Source organism: Melanerpes formicivorus, unplaced genomic scaffold (genome assembly GCF_026170545.1).
Source record: "Melanerpes formicivorus ecotype bairdi unplaced genomic scaffold, bMelFor1.0.p_v2 SCAF_56, whole genome shotgun sequence".
In the NCBI taxonomy this organism is placed as follows: Eukaryota; Metazoa; Chordata; class Aves; order Piciformes; family Picidae; genus Melanerpes; species Melanerpes formicivorus.
Window position 1 is genome coordinate 2,179,783 of NW_027142408.1, and position 18,905 is coordinate 2,198,687.

The following is an 18,905-nucleotide window of genomic DNA, read 5'->3' on the forward strand; positions in this document are numbered from 1 at the left end:
GTGGTTGCCATGGCAGCAGTAAACAGCAAATTTGTCCATTTTCAAGCAATGCTGCTGTTAAAATTTCAGTGGCTCTTAAATTGCTGTGCAAGAAAGGAAATCTTTGCAGCACAGTTAAGCAAATGAATCTGATTAAATTGCCTTCTAGCTTTGCAATATTGCTGCTTCTAGGCAAGGTGTTACACACTGAGATGCTACCTGGGAGACTACAAATAAAACACATTTGTGGAGGTAGGAGAAATTGTTAATTGATTGGAACTACTCCTTTGCTGCTGTTATTCTCATGGCCAGGATCTGGTGAATGTGGTTGGCATTCTGGCAACATTGGCATCAACCAGGTTAGCAGGCATCTAGTTAATAATTACTGGGGGTCTCTCTGCAGACCATCAGATGGCCTAAGTGTGAACAGAAAATCTTCCCAGAGTGGAAGATGTGTGGAGATGCTAATTGCAGAGGCAACAGAATTGAGATGTTGCCTGGAGAAGAGGAGGCTCAAGGAAGACCTTATTGCTCTTCACAACTGTGTGAAAGGAGGTTGTAGTCAGGTGGGGGTCGGTCTCTTGTCTCAGGTCACAAGCAACAGGGTGAGAGGAATTGGCCTCAAGTTGCACCAGGGGATGTTTGGATTGGATATGAGAGGAAAAAAAGAGCAGCCAAGCATTGGAAGAGGCTGCCCAGGGAGGTGGTGGAATGGCCATCCTTGGAAGCATTCCAAAGCTGTGTAGATGTGGTGCTTAGGGATGTGGCTTAGTGAGGGGCTTGGCAGGGATAGGTGAATGGTCTTGGTGACCTTAAAGCTCTCTTCCAACCAAAACAATTCTATGATTCTCTAGGTGGTGTCTGATTCTCTGAGGTTGTGTTCAAAGCAAGAGAACATGCTCATGGTGTTTTGGGATTGAAGTGAGTGAGGAGTGGAAGAAGCCAACACAGCAACTCTGTGAATGGGCGTTTAATGCCAGCATCACTAACGAGAGTGGCAACAGTCCAAGTGGGGCCGACAGAATTTACTCTAGAGATGCAGGAGTGCAACAGTGAGCACTGTGACTTGAGACTGGGATTAATGACCAGAGTTGGCAGAAAAGCTTGCACAGCACCTGTTTGCATTGAGTGGTAAATCACAGTTAGGTGTGCAGGTTGTCATCTGGAGAAAGGTAATTAACCAAACCAGCGGTGTTCTGTACTCTGTGACACAGCAAACAGATCAAATACTGTCCCCCTTCCTAAGAGGTACCACTGTGGAGGTAAAAGGTCTGTGATAATATTTGGCCTGGTTGCATGAATGTTTGAGTCACAGACAAAACATCTGATAATAAAGCATGTCTTTGGCAGCTGATTTTGGCAGCTGTGGGCTCATTAAGTGAACGTGCCACCGAATCGGTGAGCCTTCTTCAGCGAACAAGTGGAGCTGCCGAAGTAACAGAGAACCAGCATCAGGCTTGCCACAGGGAGGCTTGTTTCAGAGCACAGGACAAGGTCATAGTGAAGTGTTGAGTGCTGAGATAGCCTGGATGGCTTGGGCTGATTTTGCAGTTTAGTGTTGCTTTTAGGCATGTGTGGGTACATGAGCTTCTGGAGTGCAGGGCTTTGATGGCAGTGATGGTCACTTCTTGTCTTGTTCTGTCTTCTCCTACTTTGGGCATATTTCTTGGTGTCTTGCTTGTAGTGAGAGCATCCTGCTACGTGCCTGTGAAGGAAAAGGTTCTGTGTGTGATTCAAAAGCTGCTAAGTAAGTGGTGCTTTTGACAGATTATCCCATTCTGTCTTTGTTCTCTTAGTTTAGATCTAATTTAGTCTGCATTAGAAGCAAGACAGTAGCTGCCCACCACTTGAGGCCACTGCAAGGTGGATTTCATCAGACTGATTCAAGGTTATTTGATAGTGCTTGTTTAAGCTGTGTTTCACAAATGGGAGCTGGTGCATCTTGACAAAAGGAAAATGAAATCCACTTTAATGAACCAGTGGAAGCTCTGCAGTATCTGCCTGGCATGCTTTATAAATAAGACTTAATAAGCAGGCAGCATTAGGTCAGGTTTATAAAGTACTGCTTAAAGTGTAAAGAGATTTCAAAAGAGGCTGCTCAGTTCTTGAGCCACGATAAAAAATGTTTCCAAATAACCTGAGTCAGTTTTGAGCCACAATATCTGCTGGCTGGTGGGCTGTGGGCTGGAGAGCAGGAGGGGAACAGAGCCCTTCTCTGCACCCAGGACTCTCTGGGCTGTGCTGCTGCTGTGGGGAACCTGAATCCTTTAGGAAACTGTATTTCAGTGCTTAGGAAAACTGAGCCACAGCAAACCAGACCAAAGGAAAAAAGATGTGAGTACAGACAGGCTCAGGCATTCTGTAACAGCCAGCAGTGAGTCTCTTAGAGCTCTAAAGCTGCACAGAAGATAAAACTTGGTGCTGTCTAGCGAAGGTGCTGGGAGCCTCCAGCTAGCAGATTGCTTCTCACAGCATCCACACGCTGTGTGTTGGTGCCTAAGCTCAGGTGGGCTCAGCAGCTGTCCTCTCCCAGGGCAGAAGGCTTTGCTGGGGCATGGATCTCCTCCCTCCTGTGACCAACAGCTCAGTTCAATCTCCTTGCTGAGCCCTGGCTTTGTTCAGTTGCTGCGTTCAGCTTCTGCTCTCTCTCATACTTCGCAGGCCTCTGCCAGCTGCTGGCTCACTTAATACTGGCTTTTTACTGTCTTTGCTGTCTTTTCTTCCTTCTCCTAGTGATGTAGAAACCTGGCATTTGTTGCTTAGGAATTGCCCTAGATTTCTGGACTATAGGATTGGGGTTTTAAAATTGCCTTTCATCCCAGAAATGTTAATCTTCATTGTGGCATTGCCATGACAAAAATGTAGCACTGGACGTGTGAGAAACGATCCTGTCCTGGAAGAATCAGGTGGCAAGGAGGCAGTGCCTTCATTTGAGAGCACTTCTTGAGTATGAAGGTAGCATTTGGGCTTCTCTTGCTGAATGATAGCTGCAGCTTGCTGAAATGTGCTGTGGTGGGCTCCAGGGCACTGTAACAGAGCTGCTGCTGAAGCACAGCTAAAAACCACTGGCCCTGGAGAGCTACTGATGAAGAGAGAAATTGCTCACTATTTGATGCTGCTTAGCACACTGAGAGCTCTAGGTGAAGAATTCCTTTTTGGTTTAGTGCTTTGTATCTTTGCTTGGCAGTATTTAAAAGGTGTTTTGTGGTTTCTTGGTTGGTTGGGTTTAATTCTCATGCTTTGGGGAGAGAGGGCCAGGGGGAAAATCCTTTCTATTTTTAGATCAGGTGTGGGGGCTGCTGTGCTATCAGCACTTAGTGGGTCTATTTGCAGTCAAGTTTAAACAGCATGGTGAGCAGCCAGATGGAGTTTTTATTCCTAAGCTTGAGATGATTTACTTTGTTGGGAGCCCCAGCCAGTAAACCTTTATCGTGTTCTTAGGAGCTAACTGTACCATGAAGCTGGGACAGAAAAATGCCTGCTAGAGAAAATCACAGTACATAAAAACCAACTGAAGTCCTCTCTAAGGCATTGCAAAGTGTGGATTTTTGCCTGTAATACCCTCAGAGTAGTTCTACAAAATATCTGTGATGGGTGAAGCAATCCTGACAAGAGAGTGGTGGCAAAGTGAGTGTTGTGCTTCAGCAGGCTCCATTTCATGTAAGAATACCCTCTGGAAAGAGTGACATAGGGAAGGGCAGGATCTGATTTCCTTCTGTACACTTCAGTTTATTTATTCAACTCATATCTATCAGATACTAAAGGTTTGACCTCAAAGATCCTTATTAGTTAAACTCATTATCTATCAACTACTAAAGATCCGCTCTCAAGGGTGCTTATGACTGTGTGTTTAGTGCTGCCACTTCCATTGCTTGCAGTTTGTTTCCCTGTGTTCAGATGTTTCTGGTTTGTTTATTTTGGTGCAAACCCTGTAGCTCACACCTGCATGAGCTTCAGCTGCTACAGGAGGTAAAACACCCAATGTTAATTACATCTGAACTGCTTAGGATGTGAGAAGCCATTAATACACACTACAGTGATACACACTGCATGCCTGGTTTGGTCAGGAGCAGGGTGAGATTGGGACAGGCAGCAATTGTTAGCATTGATGCTAATTTTCCACTGTGTTGTGCAGTGGTGTGTGCTTTGCCTTAAACTGCAGTTCCTCCACTCAGAATTGCCCACTGAACCTCTTGGCTGCTAGGTTATTTTTATCTCGACCTTTCAGCCTTTTTAGTTGCAGCAGTGTTTATACTCTAGTTGCCCCCTCCTGACTCAGACATGAAAAGGCAAAATACAGCACACTTCCCTCCTCCTAAACCTCCCTCATTTTAGGAATCTAAGTTTTCAGGGTAGTTTCATGAAAGTGAAGGCCCCAGCTCATGATTTTGGGGTTTTAGGGCTGGCAGTACTTATTACACTCAGAGGAGAGAGCCCTGCATGGTATTCGGCAGCGGTCTGCAAATGATAGCATACACTAGTGCTACAGAAATCCTTCTTTTCCCCTTGGTGGTTTGCTGTTGAAGTTTTATGCAGCTAACAAAAATCCTTCTAGAGCTGAAAAGCTTTGATGATGGTGACTAAGAACTAGTGTTGTGTTGTGAAGGTAATTGTCCAGTTTTAATGTCTCAGCAGAGAGAGTTCTACTAGTGAAAACAGGAGTTTCATCATGAGACATTGGTGCACAAGTGTATCCCTAAAAAGACTTTTTCAAGTGACATGAAGCTGGCTGTCTTTCATTTCCTCTTGGTCCTCTGTGCTTATTTTACTCCCCAAAAGGCCTGAGACCGCTGCAGTCGTGTGGAATGGCCTTTGGCTTTGGGAAGTTGGGCTTTTGGGTCTTCTCTGTCAAACTGTCAAAACCAATGATAGGAAATTAGATCCTTTTCATAGTTGTGTAACCCCCATGTTTTGTGTTTTGCAACAAAAACTTAGCTCCTCAGGCATTCTGAAGTCAATGCTTTCACTCCATGCCCTGTCCAAGCTTGTTGCCATGACTGATTTGCCCGCTGTAGCAACAGCAGGGGTGGGGATGGCAGCAAGTTAGAGCTCTGATGTGGTTGCCTGAGACAGCTCCTCACCTGACACAGCTTACACAAGGTCAGCACGACCTGCTGCACAGGCAAGCACAGAGCAGTTCTCCCTGCTGCTGCTGCACAGGAGCAGCTGGGGGGAACAGGAGCTGTGCAGCATTTCCTTGCATGCAGCCCTGAGACAGCTGCTACCCAGGTGGGATTCACAGATCTTTGTGGATGAGAAAAATTAGAATCAGTGAATCACAGAATGTTACAGGTCAGAAGGGACCTCCAGAGATCATCCAGTCCAACCCCCCTGCCAAAGCAGGATCACTTAGGGTAGTCCACACAGGAATGCATCCAGGTGGGTTTGGAAAGTCTCCAGAGAAGGAGACTCCGCAGCCTCTCTGGGCAGCCTGCCCCAGTGTGCCATCACCCTCACTGGAAAGGAGTTTCTCCTCACGTTGAAGTGAAACTCTCTGTGTTCAAGGTCTGATCCTGACTCAACTCTTAATTTTTTATGCCAGTAAAAAAGAGTTTCAAGTCATCAGTGGAGCTCATTCCACTAGGGAAAAGAAAACTCTGCTCAGCAGAGGGGACAGCTGGAAAGAAAAAGTTTCTCTTCCTTGAGGCCACTGAGAGCACAAACCCATCCAAGGCATGCACTGGTTAAATCTTAGAAAGTGCTATAGGCAACCCACTCCTGCAATTGCCATAGAAAATGATTGTTGTTAGCCACTCTGTTGATAGTTCATGTTGTAGGAATTACTAGCAGATGGGAAAATAGATGACTCAGAATATAGCATTAACAATCCATATTTTTTTAATCAAAGGCTTCTAATAAGGCATGCTGCATCTGCAAGATTCATTTAGGCAGTTGCTAGGAAGAATTTGTTTCTTTCAAGTAAACACAACAAACTTGATACAGATTATTTTTTGCCTGCATATCTATTTTCTTAACAATTTAAAACCTGAAAATGTTTTTGCTTGCTTCCCTTGCACCAGCTTCGTGGCAGTGCTCCATACCTCAGTGTGATAGACTGGGGCTTTGCAGAGGTAACTCATGCATTGTAGAGTTACTAATGACATCTAATTTTATCATATTGGAAACATCACAGGCCTAGAGCTTTATTTACCTCTGTTAGCTGTCAGGGGTGGATGGAGATTATAGTGTGCTACATCCACCAAAACTTTGGCTTTTGGCCCCTGCAAACTTTGGATGGCTATGGATATGTGCTGGCCAAGGGCAGCTAATGAGTTCCAGACTCTCTTCCAGACCCCTTTGCCTCAGTCCATGGAGTGCAAGCACCACTGAGGATCTCAGATGCATGTCCTTCCTTCTCACTCCTGTGCTGGACACAGGTGGAAGGCAGTAGTCAGGATTTACACTGCACCCTTTGCTTTGTCCTTCCTTCTCACTCCTGTGCTGGACACAGGTGGAAGGCAGTAGTCAGGATTTGCATTGCACCCTTTGCTTTGTCCTTCCTTCTCACTCCTGTGCTGGACACAGGTGGAAGGCAGCAGTCAGGATCTGCATTGCACCCTTTGCTTTGTCCTTCCTTCTCCCTCCTGTGCTGGACACAGGTGGAAGGCAGTAGTCAGGATTGGCATTGCACCCTTTGCTTTGTCCTTCCTTCTCACTCCTGTGCTGGACACAGGTGGAAGGCAGCAGTCAGGATCTGCATTGCACCCTTTGCTTTGTCCTTCCTTCTCCCTCCTGTGCTGGACACAGGTGGAAGGCAGTAGTCAGGATTGGCATTGCACCCTTTGCCTCAATGACCTCCTGGGAGTTCATTTTTTGGCTCTGCTTTATCTCCTTCCCTCTCAGCTTATTGCCACAACACTTGGCTCTCTCGGGAAATACATCTGTGTTCTTCTCAAGTGCCCACTTTGGCCTGAATGCTTGTCAGTAGGATTTGAGTAGGGCTGTGAACAAAATCTGCAAGGTGTGATGTGGGTCCTCCTGCAGGCAGAATTAGTATTGACTGCAAGTAATTACTGTTTGGTTTGCTAAAAATAGGGATCAAAATGAAGCTGATCCAGCTGGGATGCAAGAAGTTATACTCAAAGACTGAAAAAGGGGAAAATGGTTACACTCCCCTTGCTCAAGGTTGGTTCTGGGAGATGCCTGCATCATATCAGGAAGAAAGAACTCCTTGTGTGTCTCTGTTTGCAAACATGTGAAAAAGGCAATCCACCTGCAGCCAGCACTGCCCAGAGTGAGAATGATTCTGCACAGGAAAAATTCTTCTGGTGCCATGGTAAACTGTGCTGCCTTTACCCAGCCTTGCATGGTAACACTCAGCTGTTTTTCCTTCAGCTGCATAACTCAGTGACTGCTTCTTAACCCCCCAGACTGATTAGCAGTGGTTCCTGCCACCTTCACACAGGGGGAGTGCAGCTCTTGCTGCAGCATTTGTAGCTCTGACCTGTGCTCTGAGCACAGGTGGATCACTTCATGGCTAGAGCTGCCCCAGCTTCTGGATTTGTAGTGTGTCCCAGCTTAATGAGGATGGGCACATTAAGGCAAGCTTGCTAATGATGCTTCATCTGTTCTGTTGCTTTTGAACAGCTGAAAACTAGAGCTCAGTTAAAAGGTAATTTATGCTCTGATTCTCTGCTGGTTGGTTGTCCCAGCCTAAGTTGGTGCTGCTGAAAGGATCTTCTGTCACTGGAAGCTTAGGTTGATGGAGCTTCTTTCCCATGGGTACCTTTCTTCCACCACAGTTTCCCCTGTGTCAGGGAGAGGAGAAGGTGGGGCAGGAGCTTCTGGCATCCAGCTTGCAGCACTGGGAGTCTGCCCCAGAGAGATGACAGTTAGCTTGGTCTCTCTGTAGGCAAAGCCAATGTCCTTTGCTGTAGCACATTTCAGTGGAGCTTCCCTGAGTGCAGCTGTGTCTTGAGAATCCACCAGCATGTAGAAGAAATGACTCTGTGTTACCTGGCTCTGGAGGCAGCTTTGCTTTCATTTCTTCCCCCTCACTTCTCTTAAGCATTGCAATCTCTTTAGTGAGGAGGTTAACAAACAGACCTCTCAGGAGAAAAGGGTTTTTTTCTGTACACATCTAATTTTCCTGCTGGCCAAGTAAGTTTGTGTAGCTGCTCTGAAAGAGTGCACATGTGTGCAAACCCTTCCTGAATGTCACATACTGCTGCATGGCATCCAGGCATGGCATTAACAGTCAGCCAGCACACCTAAGTCTCTTTCTTCAGAGCTACTCTCAGACCACTCTGCATCCCACCTGGGTCTGTGCCTGAATGTCCCAAGCAGCCTTCATTCACCCTGTGCACTGAGTCCTGTGGCTGGCTCCCTGTGTCCCCTGGGTGATGTGGCTGAGATTGTTTGGAAAGATTCTCATTCTCAGGCTTTAAAAGTTAATTCTCTTTCTCTTTTATTTTCCATCCCAGCTGTCTGTGATCTTTAAAGACTATTTAATTCTGTTTGCTGGCTCTGCTTCTTGATGTGAAATGTAAATAAAAGCTCACCCATCACATTCTTCTCTGACAATTTATTAAGAGGGAAAGTTTCTCAGTGCAGCATGGTTTTGTGATTGCATCAGCTGCAGCCTGTTCTGTGCAGTCCAAACCTGATGCCTACAGTGGTGGCTGAGAGGGAATAAATGGCTGCCTGGGCTGGTCCAGAGCTGGCAGGATAGTTTGTCAGTGGCAGTGCTGACCAAGCACCCCCAGGGTTACTCGCAGTGACTTCCTCAGTCCCTTTGCTTGCCCACGAAGCCCCAGGTATGTTTCTCCTATCACAGGTGCTAAACACCATAGTTTATTGCTCCTCTCATCCATGCTGTGGTTGGATCAGTTAACCAGGGGAACTGGCACTGTCATCTGTTCATACACTGCAAAGCTCTCTGACATTGCAGTGCTGTAAAAGAGCATCTCCACTGAAGGGTGTCTGTCATGTGCTGGTTACATTTACCAGAGGACTCTAAATGAAAGAAAATGGTGAGGGGTTTCATCTTCTTTCTCTGAAAATGGAAACAGGTTTTGCTGCAAAAGTTCTGGTGGCTGAGGAATTTTGATTCCTTTTCCTCATCCTTTCTTGTGTGTTTCACTTGGGAGGAGTACAGAAAACCAAAGGATATTGAATTCTTTGGGAGGCAGCTCGTTCTTCCTCTCACTGTCCACGGGAGAGAGAGACACTGCTGATGAGCCTCCTGAGTGCATCTGAGGTCTCTGAAGGATCTTTGGTCCTGGAGGATATTTTGGCACCTGGGGTTTAATTCTCATCCTCACTAGGAATCTTCTAGTTGAAATGAGTTGAAAATGTGCCTGTGTTTCCAGATGCTCCTCTCTGAATTTCTGAGCTGCACCCCCTCTTTAAGACAATGTGCAGTTACTTAAGTAGTCTATTAGTAGAAGTCACAACGCTGGGCTTAGCACTGGGTTTAGCAATGTGTGTTGCTAATTTCTGTGCCTCAAAACAATAAATAAATAATAAATGATAGAAATAAAGATCAAAAGCAGCATTTCATTCCTCAGGGAAAAGAAATCAGACTGTCTGGATGGAAGGCTGCCCTAGATTCCTGAGCAAAGTATTGACTCAGGAGTAGGTGGATGCAGAAAAGGTTTTCTTTTCCCCACCCTGAGCTAGGTGGTGTGCTTGTTTGCAATGTCAGAATATTTGCAAACACAGATATAGATTATCCCTTCCCTAGGATGAAATTATTTGTGCTGTTTGAAATTTGCTGCTGTTTGTCATGCTCAGTGAGGAGTAATTGGCACGTAGGCAATGCTGACAATAGAAGTGCAGAGAGGCGCTGAGCTCCATCGGGAGAAAAGTACACGGGAGAGCCAAAGGGAGCATATGTGAGAAGTAGATTTATGGCAGTTTCCCTTTGACATTGTTTCCCATGGAATTCTCAGGACAGAGCTGGCTGCTGCTTGGCTTGGCTGAGCACAGGCTGTGCTGGACCAAACACTGGCTGAGCCCTGAGAGTGCTGGGCAATGGAGTTCAATCCAGCTGGCAGCCGGTCACAGGTGGTGCTCCTCGTGGCACAGTGCTAGGACCACATCTGTTGACCACTTCTCTTCTCACAGGTAATTAGTGATAGAACAAGAGGGAATGGCCTCAAGCTGCACCAGGGGAGGTTTAGGCTGATGTTAGGATTTTTTTTCCCTGCAGGGGTGGTCAGGCTTTGGAAGAGGCTGCCCAGGGAGGTGATGGAGTCACCAAGCCTGGAGGTGTTTAAAGGTCATTTAGATGTGGCACTTAGCAACAGGGTTCAGTGGGGAACTTGGTGGAGTAGGGTTAATGGTTGGACCTGATAATCTCAGGGTCTTGTCCAACCTGAATGATTCCATGATTCTCTGATTCTAATGTGCCCCAGCACCTGACAAGACTCCAACCTTTATTTGCAGCATCCAGGGAGCCAATTAAGCGATTTCCTTCTTCTCTCATCTGTCATTTGTAATGGATGAAATGGAAGGAACTGTTGAGCATTGTGAGCAAATGTTGTTACAAAGAAAAGCCCTTGGTCAAAGGTAGCTCCCTGCCATGAATTCAGGAAATCATTTCATGGCTCATTCAAACACTCTTAGCAATTTGCTTTGACTGCTTCTGGCAGCAGCCTGTTGAGGAAAACAGGTGCCTTGTCTTTCTTATCACAAAGCCCCTCTGAAGGCCTGCCCTGCTGTTCCCTCCAGCAGCTGGTTGTCAGGCCTCCCCCAAAGGCTGCAATTCAGTAAGTATTTGATTAAGCAAAATAATTTACCTGCATGACTATCCCTGTGCAACCTGTGGCATGCTTTAGTTCAATGCCAGTTAAACTGTAGCCCTCTGTTTATTTGCAACCTGTTTGTAAGGTTTGAAGAGTGCTTGGCTTGGGTTTATTTTTCAGTTCAGGGTGCCCTGTGTTTATGTTTTGATAAAGCTCTCTGATTGTTTCCTGGCTTTTGGTTACACAAGCAGTTGTGTGTGTGCACACATAGCCTCCAAGCGTGTAAAAGCACTGCAGCTGTGATCTCCTGCCCGTCTAATAGTCAGCAAAGAGCATTGGTGGCCTCCTGGGTGACAGAAACTAATTCAAAATGTAATTTAATGAATTACTTGTAATGGAAAATGTAATTAAATTAATTAACATGCAAAGTGAGTTTGATTTCAACCTCCTGTTAAAAAAAAAAAAACTACAAAAGAAGAAAAGACTCAGTCCTAGAATGGCTCAGGTTGGAAGGGACTCAGAGAGAAGAGACCTGTCCAGCCACCCCACCATGGGCAGGGATACCTCTCAGCTAGACTCAGCTGCTGGAGGCCTCATCCAACCTGGCTTGGAACAGTACACTCCACCTACAAAACTTGCCTCCAGCTGCTGATTTCAAGGAAATAATAGAATAATAGAATAATAAACCATGTTGGAAGAGACCTTCAAGATCATTGTGTCAAACCTATCAACCAATCCAACCCACCTAATCAACTAACCCATGGCACCAAGCACCCCATCAAGTCTCCTCCTGAACACCTCCAGTGATGGTGACTCCACCACCTCCCCAGGCAGCCCATTCCAATGGCCAATCTCTCTCTCTGTGTAGAACTTCTTCCTAACATCCAGCCTAAATCTCCCCTGACACAGCCTGAGACTGTGTCCTCTTGTTCTGGTGCTGGCTGCCTGGGAGAAGAGACCAATCTCTGCGTGGCTACAGCCTCCCTTCAGGTAGTTGTAGAGAGCAATAAGGTCACCCCTGAGCCTCTTCCTTTCCAGGCTAAGCAGCCCCAGCTCCCTCAGTCTCTCCTCACAGGGCTGTGTTCCAAACCCCTCACCAACTTTGTTGCCCTTCTCTGGACACCTTCCAGCAAGGCAACCTTCTTCCTAAACTGAGGGGCCCAGAACTGGACACAGGACTCGAGGTGCGGCCTAACCATTTTGGACTCTTTCACCAGGCTCCATAGCCAGTTCTGCAGGGAAGTTCCCAGAGTATCACCTTGGGCAATGGCTGTTCACTTCAGGAAATGGTTTAATGGCTGTGGTGGTCTTAGGTTGAAGGTTGGGACTGGACGATCTTAAAGGTCTCTTCCAACTGAAAGGATTCTGTGACTCTCTAACTGTGACTTAAAGGGTTATGGAGGTTGGTGGTTTTCATTTGTGTTGTAAGTGTTTAATCCTTTTTGTGTTTTGTGTTCTGCTCTTGGTTGTGTTGCAGTTAAAGAATCTGAGTTTAGAAGAGCTACAGATGAGGCTAAAGGCTTTGGACCCTATGATGGAACGAGAAATTGAGGAGCTTCGCCAGAGGTACACTGCAAAGAGACAACCTATCCTAGATGCCATGGATGCAAAGAAAAGGAGGCAACAAAACTTCTGAGCTCCTTTTGCTTTCAGAGTCAATATTCTGAGTCAGTGTGGCCACTGGGAACTTTGTAAGTCTGAAGGAATTCCATTAGGAGAGTTTTCAAAAAGCCAATCTTTTGACTTTTCCTTCACAAGCAATGACAATTGGAGCAGTGCAAGAGAATACATCCAGTGCTCTGCCAGGGCAGTGACACACAGTGCCACCTGGCTGTGTTTGCACATGTCCAGTGTCACAGATGCTATGATTTAATCTGTTACTTCCCAATCTCTTCCAGGTGGGTAGTGGTAACTTGGTGTTGTACATTAGGAGTTGTGTTTGGGAGCGCCTGGAGCCGGTTCTTGATTGTGCAACACTACAGGGCCTTATGTTGCAATATATTTTCTTCCCACTTAGTACCATATTTATTATGTAATCTTTGGTTATCCTATTTATTTTATGCCTGTTTGGTTTTTTTTTTGGTTTGTTTTTTTGATGAGGAGGTATTGAGGTCATACTGTGGAGAGCAGAGGCCAGGTGAGATAAAGTCGTCCTTGGAGCATAATGGAAAGCAGCTCACCACTGTGCTGTCTTTTAAAACTTCAGTTTCAGCAGGCATCCCAGTTCAGGGCAGCACCTGAACATGTATCCAGCCCATTCACACCATTAGCATTTAAGCATCAAATAAGCCATAGGCTTTTCCTGCTCTGCTGAAGCAGAAGCTATGGCTGTAGCTGAGCAATGCAGAGCATCCTTCTAGAGAGCCTTTCTGTCCTTCTTACACACACCCAGTGATCTCTCATTAAACAGAACAAACCAAGTGCCTAATCAGTCTGGATTCTTCTGTTGCTCAGGAGAAGCAATACTTGCAGTCACTCCTTCAGTGGAAATTTCCAATTGCTACTGCAGTTCTGACCAGTGTAAACCTCTATATTGCACCCTATTTTTCTAATGAAGTAGCAGCTACACTTCCTGGATATGGTTGTTGGGGTTTTTTTTCTGTTCATTTAATTTTTCAGCACTGTTTTGAGGGGAAAGGGGAGTTGTTAGTGGTTTAGGTTTGGTTTGGTTTCACATTATAGATAGGAAGGGGTAGTAATTTAAAAGCCAAAGAAAATGGGATTATTACTTCTAGAGAATAAGTACTGAAAAGAAGCAACAGTTGGCCGTCGCCTGAGGGGGTCTTGTCCTGCAGTTGCTAAACATTCAAAATTCCTGTAGTCTTCCATGGTAGATTTTGGGGAACCAGAAATGCAGGACCAAGCTCTTGATGCCTTTTGACAAATTCTTCTGTCTGGTTTATATTGTGGGGTGTCTGGTAGGTAGAATTTATAACATTGCAAGAACTGTTTCAGGCTTAGCAGAAAGCGCGATCCACCTTCTGAACAATCTGCTGCGTTCTCTGTTGGTATCTTTCCTGGGGTTGCCTTTTGTCTGCATAACCTCACTGTGATAGCTATGCTGCTGTAAATGACAGCTGAAAAGATCTTTGCATTCAGCCTTCAGCTGTTCCATTTCTAAGGTGACTACTGTATGGGCATCTTCTGCTAAATGCTTTCTGGAAGTCAGCAATCATCTCTTACCGCTGAACATTTACCGTCAGCACACGTGGACCATTAGATGGAAGAGTGGGGTGCATTGCATCATAAAGCTTGTGCAGAAGGAACCCAAAAGCTTTGGCAGGCTCAGCAACCTGCAGCCATACTGGGCCCATGCCTGGGGTTGAGCTGTGCAGAGCCATTGCTGTCACTGTCATTCTGTGTCTGTGTGTGTGCGTGCACACCATGCTGCAGCGTCTAACCCCTAGGGTCACACAGATCCTCATTGTGATTATTAGAACATCCTTCTCCTCCACTCTCTTCATCTCTCATACAGCAATGAGCATCCCTCATGAAAAAGCAAGAACACAGAAGATCTATAAAAATTGCTTTAGGCAAGATAAAATTCACCTGCTGGTCTCCTGCCTCACATTTGTACACCAAAGGGAGGGCAAGTCAAAAGCGGTGCAATGCCAGCACGGTGGCATTGGATTGGGATCATCGTGGAGCAGCAGAGCACCACCAAGCTCCCCCTGTGCTATGGGGTGATTTCTTTAAAATTACTTTAGAATTCATGGCCTTGGTGTTCCTGAAGACTCCACTGTGTGTGTGCATACACATATTTGTGTATGGATGCACACACACATAAGCATGTCTCTCTCTATAAGAAATACATACAAAACAGATTGAAACCATCAGGAGGGGAGCCCAGCTCACCTCTTCTTGGTGTGCCTTGGAAGCCAGGTGTTTTTGTCCAGGCACTCCTGCTTGCACCATTTGCAGCTTGCTTTTCCTTTATTTTCTCAACCTTTTCCCACCAAAAGCAAGCCTTTGGTTTGCAGTGTAACAGACAAGATAATAAAGCAGTCACTGCTGTCATGTCTTGTGTGCTCTGCAAACTTCAGCAGTGCAGTGCACCAAGCAGGAATTGCCTGTCCAGAGGGACTCCAGTAAAAGGCCTTTTTTAGCCTAGAGCTGTTGCAGTCTAAAGGGTATCAGAAGACAAAGGACATCCTCCATTGAAACAAGTCACCTTCTGTGCACAGGCATGCACACAGGTGTGGATTATACATGCAGGAGAAAAATCTGAAAGCCATGGAATAAAGTAAAAAGCCCAGAATCCCTGCATGGTTTGGGTTGGAAGGGAGCTGAAAGGTCATCTAGTTCCACCCCCCTGCTGTGGACACCTTCCACTAGACCAGGTTGCTCCCATCCAACCTGGCACTGGAAACTTCCAGGGAGGAGGCACCCACAGCTTTGTTGGGCCACCTGTGCTGAGCAAGCTACTTAAACTGAGAGAAAAATAGCTTCTGATCCACTGTGAAGGGGGTGGATCCAGGGCATTCGTGACCAAAGAATACTCCCAACAATTAACATTAACTCAGTAATGTCCTTCTGGCTGCAGTCAGTGCCAGGGCTGCTTTCTGGCTTCGGAAGCCACAGTGGTACTGGGCTCTAAATGAAGTGCCAGCACAGCATACAGAAATAGATTTTATACTGAGAGATGGAGAGGGCTGCTTTTTTCTGTCTTCTGGTCATACACATGAATCAAACCATCCATGCTGATGACTACACATCTCTACTGGAGGGTGAGCACCTCTGTGAAGAAAAGCCAGCAGTACAAGAAGTAAGACATTTTAAAAGCAAGCCTTGCAGGAAATCTGATAGAACTACTGACAAGTTAACCCTCAGTACAACTGTAGCCCAACAATTTCCTTGTTTGCTTCTGGGTTTGTATGTCTAGGTCTAGTGAGTAAACCAGAAAACTTAAAATTGAGAACTCCTTACCTATTACTAAACATTTGTAATAAAAGCTACTTTTTCATGTATGATTGCTGTCTTGTTGTTCATTCTAGCTGCAGTGGTACTATGTCAACAGGAGCCAGTCATGTTGCTTTCAGCAGTCATCTCTCAGGCTTGAATCTCCTTCCTGTGATCCTGTGAGCCCAGCTTGAGTGCAGAAAGCCACACCTCTCAAAGTCAGCTCTGGACATGGTGAGGTTTTTCCACCTGAAGACTTTGCTGCCAGCTCTACCACTCTGAGGATCTCAAGAGATCAGTGTAGGACAGAAATCCTCCATGCTTTGTGGAAGTCCCTCTCTCTGCAGTCTAAAGTTGCTAAAGGTCTAATCCTGAGAAAGCTGAGCACCATCCCGAGACACTGGAAGTCTTCGTAGACATCCTTTACTTGGAGGTACCAGCAGACACGAGCAGCCTCAGAGGCTTGTCTGAGAGGCTTGTCTGAGAGGCTTGTCTGAGAGGCTTGTCTTGGAGATTGTCTTAGATTTTCTGGTGTAGTGAGATCAACCATAAGCTTAATTAGGAGAAAGTGAATGCATTCAGTCTCTCAAATCTCATTCCATAGCAGCTTTCTTTCCTGATTTTTAAACATGGTTGCTACTAATTTGCCCTCAAAGACATTCCAGTGAAGGGACTCATGGTCAGAACTCTTCAGTGAACTGCTGTGTGTTTGAACTGGCAAAATTCTACTGCTGATTGGAATGAATCTGACCATTATTGGGTATTAGAATCATTTCCTGTTTATTTAAAGTGAATCATGGCTTGCCTGGCTTTGCCCAGGTGCATGCAGGCTGCAGCTTCATCCAGTGTGCTGAGCTTCCAAATACAAACACAGCTCAGAGGGAAGGAGTCTGTGCACATCAGGTGCTCACTCACCACGGCTGGGCACTGCAGCTCCCAGAGCAGAATGTGTGCTGTGCTACTCCTGGGAAGCACTTGGTGTGCACTGTCCTTTACCAGATGATGAGGGTTACCTTTTCTTTGGAAACATGCTCACAGAACCACAGAATGGTAGGGAGTTAGATGTTGTGCCAATGCTGTGCCCTGCAGGCAATAACTGGCCCCCTCCTGCCCTCTTCCTCCTCTCCCTTCCCTGCTGTAGTGGAGGCACTGAGGCTCCTGCAAAGTGTGAGGAGGCAACCCACAGCAGTGGGTACTGCTTTGCCACAGAGGTCTACCATGTATCTGGAAGCTGTTGCTCAGTATCAGGGTAGCACCATGCTGAAAGCAGCACCTGCAATCTAGGACTCTTCTCCCTGTGCATGGTTCTTCTGAGGACACACATTTTGTATTACAGTATCAGGTTGCCCAGGTGTGACACTACCACACCAGGGAGCTTGTGGATGCTTCCCCCCTGAGGCGTTGAAGGCCAGGTTGGATGAGGCCTTGAGCAACCTGGGCTAGTGAGAAGTGTCCCTGCCCACGGTAGGGCATTGGAACTGGATGATCTTTAAGGTCCCTTCCAACCCAAACCATTGCATGAATCTTTCCCTAGCCAAGGCCCAAGAGAGAAACAGAGTCCTCCTAGTCCTGCTTCTCTCCCCAGCTTGCTGAGCAGTGGAATGGTTCTTTAGCTGTACCCAGGTGTGCACAGACACCCACCCAGACTTCCCCTCTACCTCCTGCTTGTCCTTCCACTCCCTTGGTGTCACTGAAGGGACCAGTGCATGAGAAGATGGCCCTCAGATGTTTGCAACCCTGCTTTTCCCCCTCCCTGCCTCTCTCTGCTGCTTTGCCCTCCTCCAGGGCTTGTGTGGTTACTGCTAAGGGAAACCTCACAGCCCATACATCAAAGAGGGAGACGAAAGCTTTGATTTGATTTATCTGCCACTGAGCCTTTAGTGTGCTGCATCAATTGATATTTCATTTTTATTGCAGCCCCATGGGCTGTGCAGGCTTAGCAGCAAGAGGTGGCTTTTTGATCTCTCGGCCCGCATGCAAACAGGTGTTGGAGCCCAGGGATTAGGGAGGTCAGAGATTATTTGAGGAAGGATTAAGCAGAGTTACAATTTTTCTTAGCAACCATATCCAAAAGCTTGAGAGGCTTTTTAAAATGCAGGCCTTGTTTCAGTCTGTAGATAAGTTGTATTTGTTTGCCACACACTGGTCTCACCAGAGCAGGGCAGAGGGATGGATGTGATGTGGCTGAAAGCAATGCATTAGGTTTGATAAACCTCTTTCTCCTAGTTGGTGCAGTGCTCCCCTTTTGTTGACACTCAGATGTTCAAACAGCCCCCAAATCTGTAATTATTTGGGTAAATAGAGAATGGAAGCTTTAGGGCCAGCAATTCAGTAGCTCTGCATTGGAACAGCTGATGCAGATTTATTCTGAGTGGGTTTAAGTGTAAAGCCTTTTAAATGTGGTTAACGCTGATGTAGTCAACTGACACCATCTTCATACACCTCACAGCACTTCAGGTGCTGGAAAAAAACATGATGGCTTGGTCCTGTCTTGCAGCTGAAGTAGGAAGAGGTCTTCTCTGCTTGCCCAGTGTTTGGTTTTGTGGACAGATGCTGGACTGTTCTAGAACAAGTGATCATAGAGGTGATTACTGCTGCCTTTCTGAGCCACCTCCCAGCTTTTGTCCTCATTAGCAGAAATGAAGCAGCTCAGGGCTGAATGAGCACCATGCTGCAGATCCAAACAGCTGCTGTGCTCCTTCACCACAGCAAGCAGCAGGAGCTGCATGGCCTTCCTTTGCCAAAATACCACGAGACTGCCAGCTTCAAGTTCAGAGCTCCCTGTTGCTGACCCAGGTGAGGAGAGAGTATCCCTAACACCCCTGGCTGTGCTTACAAATGGTAGCTAAGAATCTAAGCTTTGGAAAGCTGGTCTCAGACCTTTGGTCCAGATCTCTAAATGGAACCAGGCAAGACATGGCTGTGCTGTGCACTCTGCAAGAAAAACCTAACACCTGGAGCTGCCAGCCCATGACCTGGAGTGGGGATGAATTAGAATTCACTTGGTAATTCACTGGCTGGGAGTTAAAGGGGCTATGCTAAGTTGTCAGTGCCCAGAGCATTGCCTAGGATGGGACAGAGCCATTCAAAAAGTTGCATAATGATTGAAAAGGACAATTCCCACTGAAAGGTGCTGCAGTGGACACTCCCAAGTCAGGAACTCCAGCCACTGGCTCTGCTGTCTCATGACCCCACCGTGTCACCCCTTCAACATACGTCAGGAGGCCTCAGGAGCAGCAGAGAGAGGGAAGCAAGGGGTACAGGACATAGGATGGGCAGAGCAGTGGCTGCTGGCAATCAAACCACTTTGATAAGTGAGTACCACTCTTCTTCCAGATG

At 46.4% G+C, this 18,905-nt stretch overlaps 1 protein-coding gene across 1 annotated transcript in view; it reads left to right on the forward strand.

Moving 5' to 3' along the window:
- Positions 1–15,634, forward strand: part of STK3 (serine/threonine kinase 3) — a 90,533-nt gene extending 74,899 nt beyond the window's left edge. The window contains exon 11 of the mRNA XM_068161164.1: positions 12,145–15,634. Coding sequence (XP_068017265.1) covers positions 12,145–12,303 — 159 coding nt within the window. The 3' untranslated portion in view covers positions 12,304–15,634. The remainder of the gene's footprint in view (positions 1–12,144) is intronic.
- Positions 15,635–18,905: the final 3,271 nt, after the last annotated feature.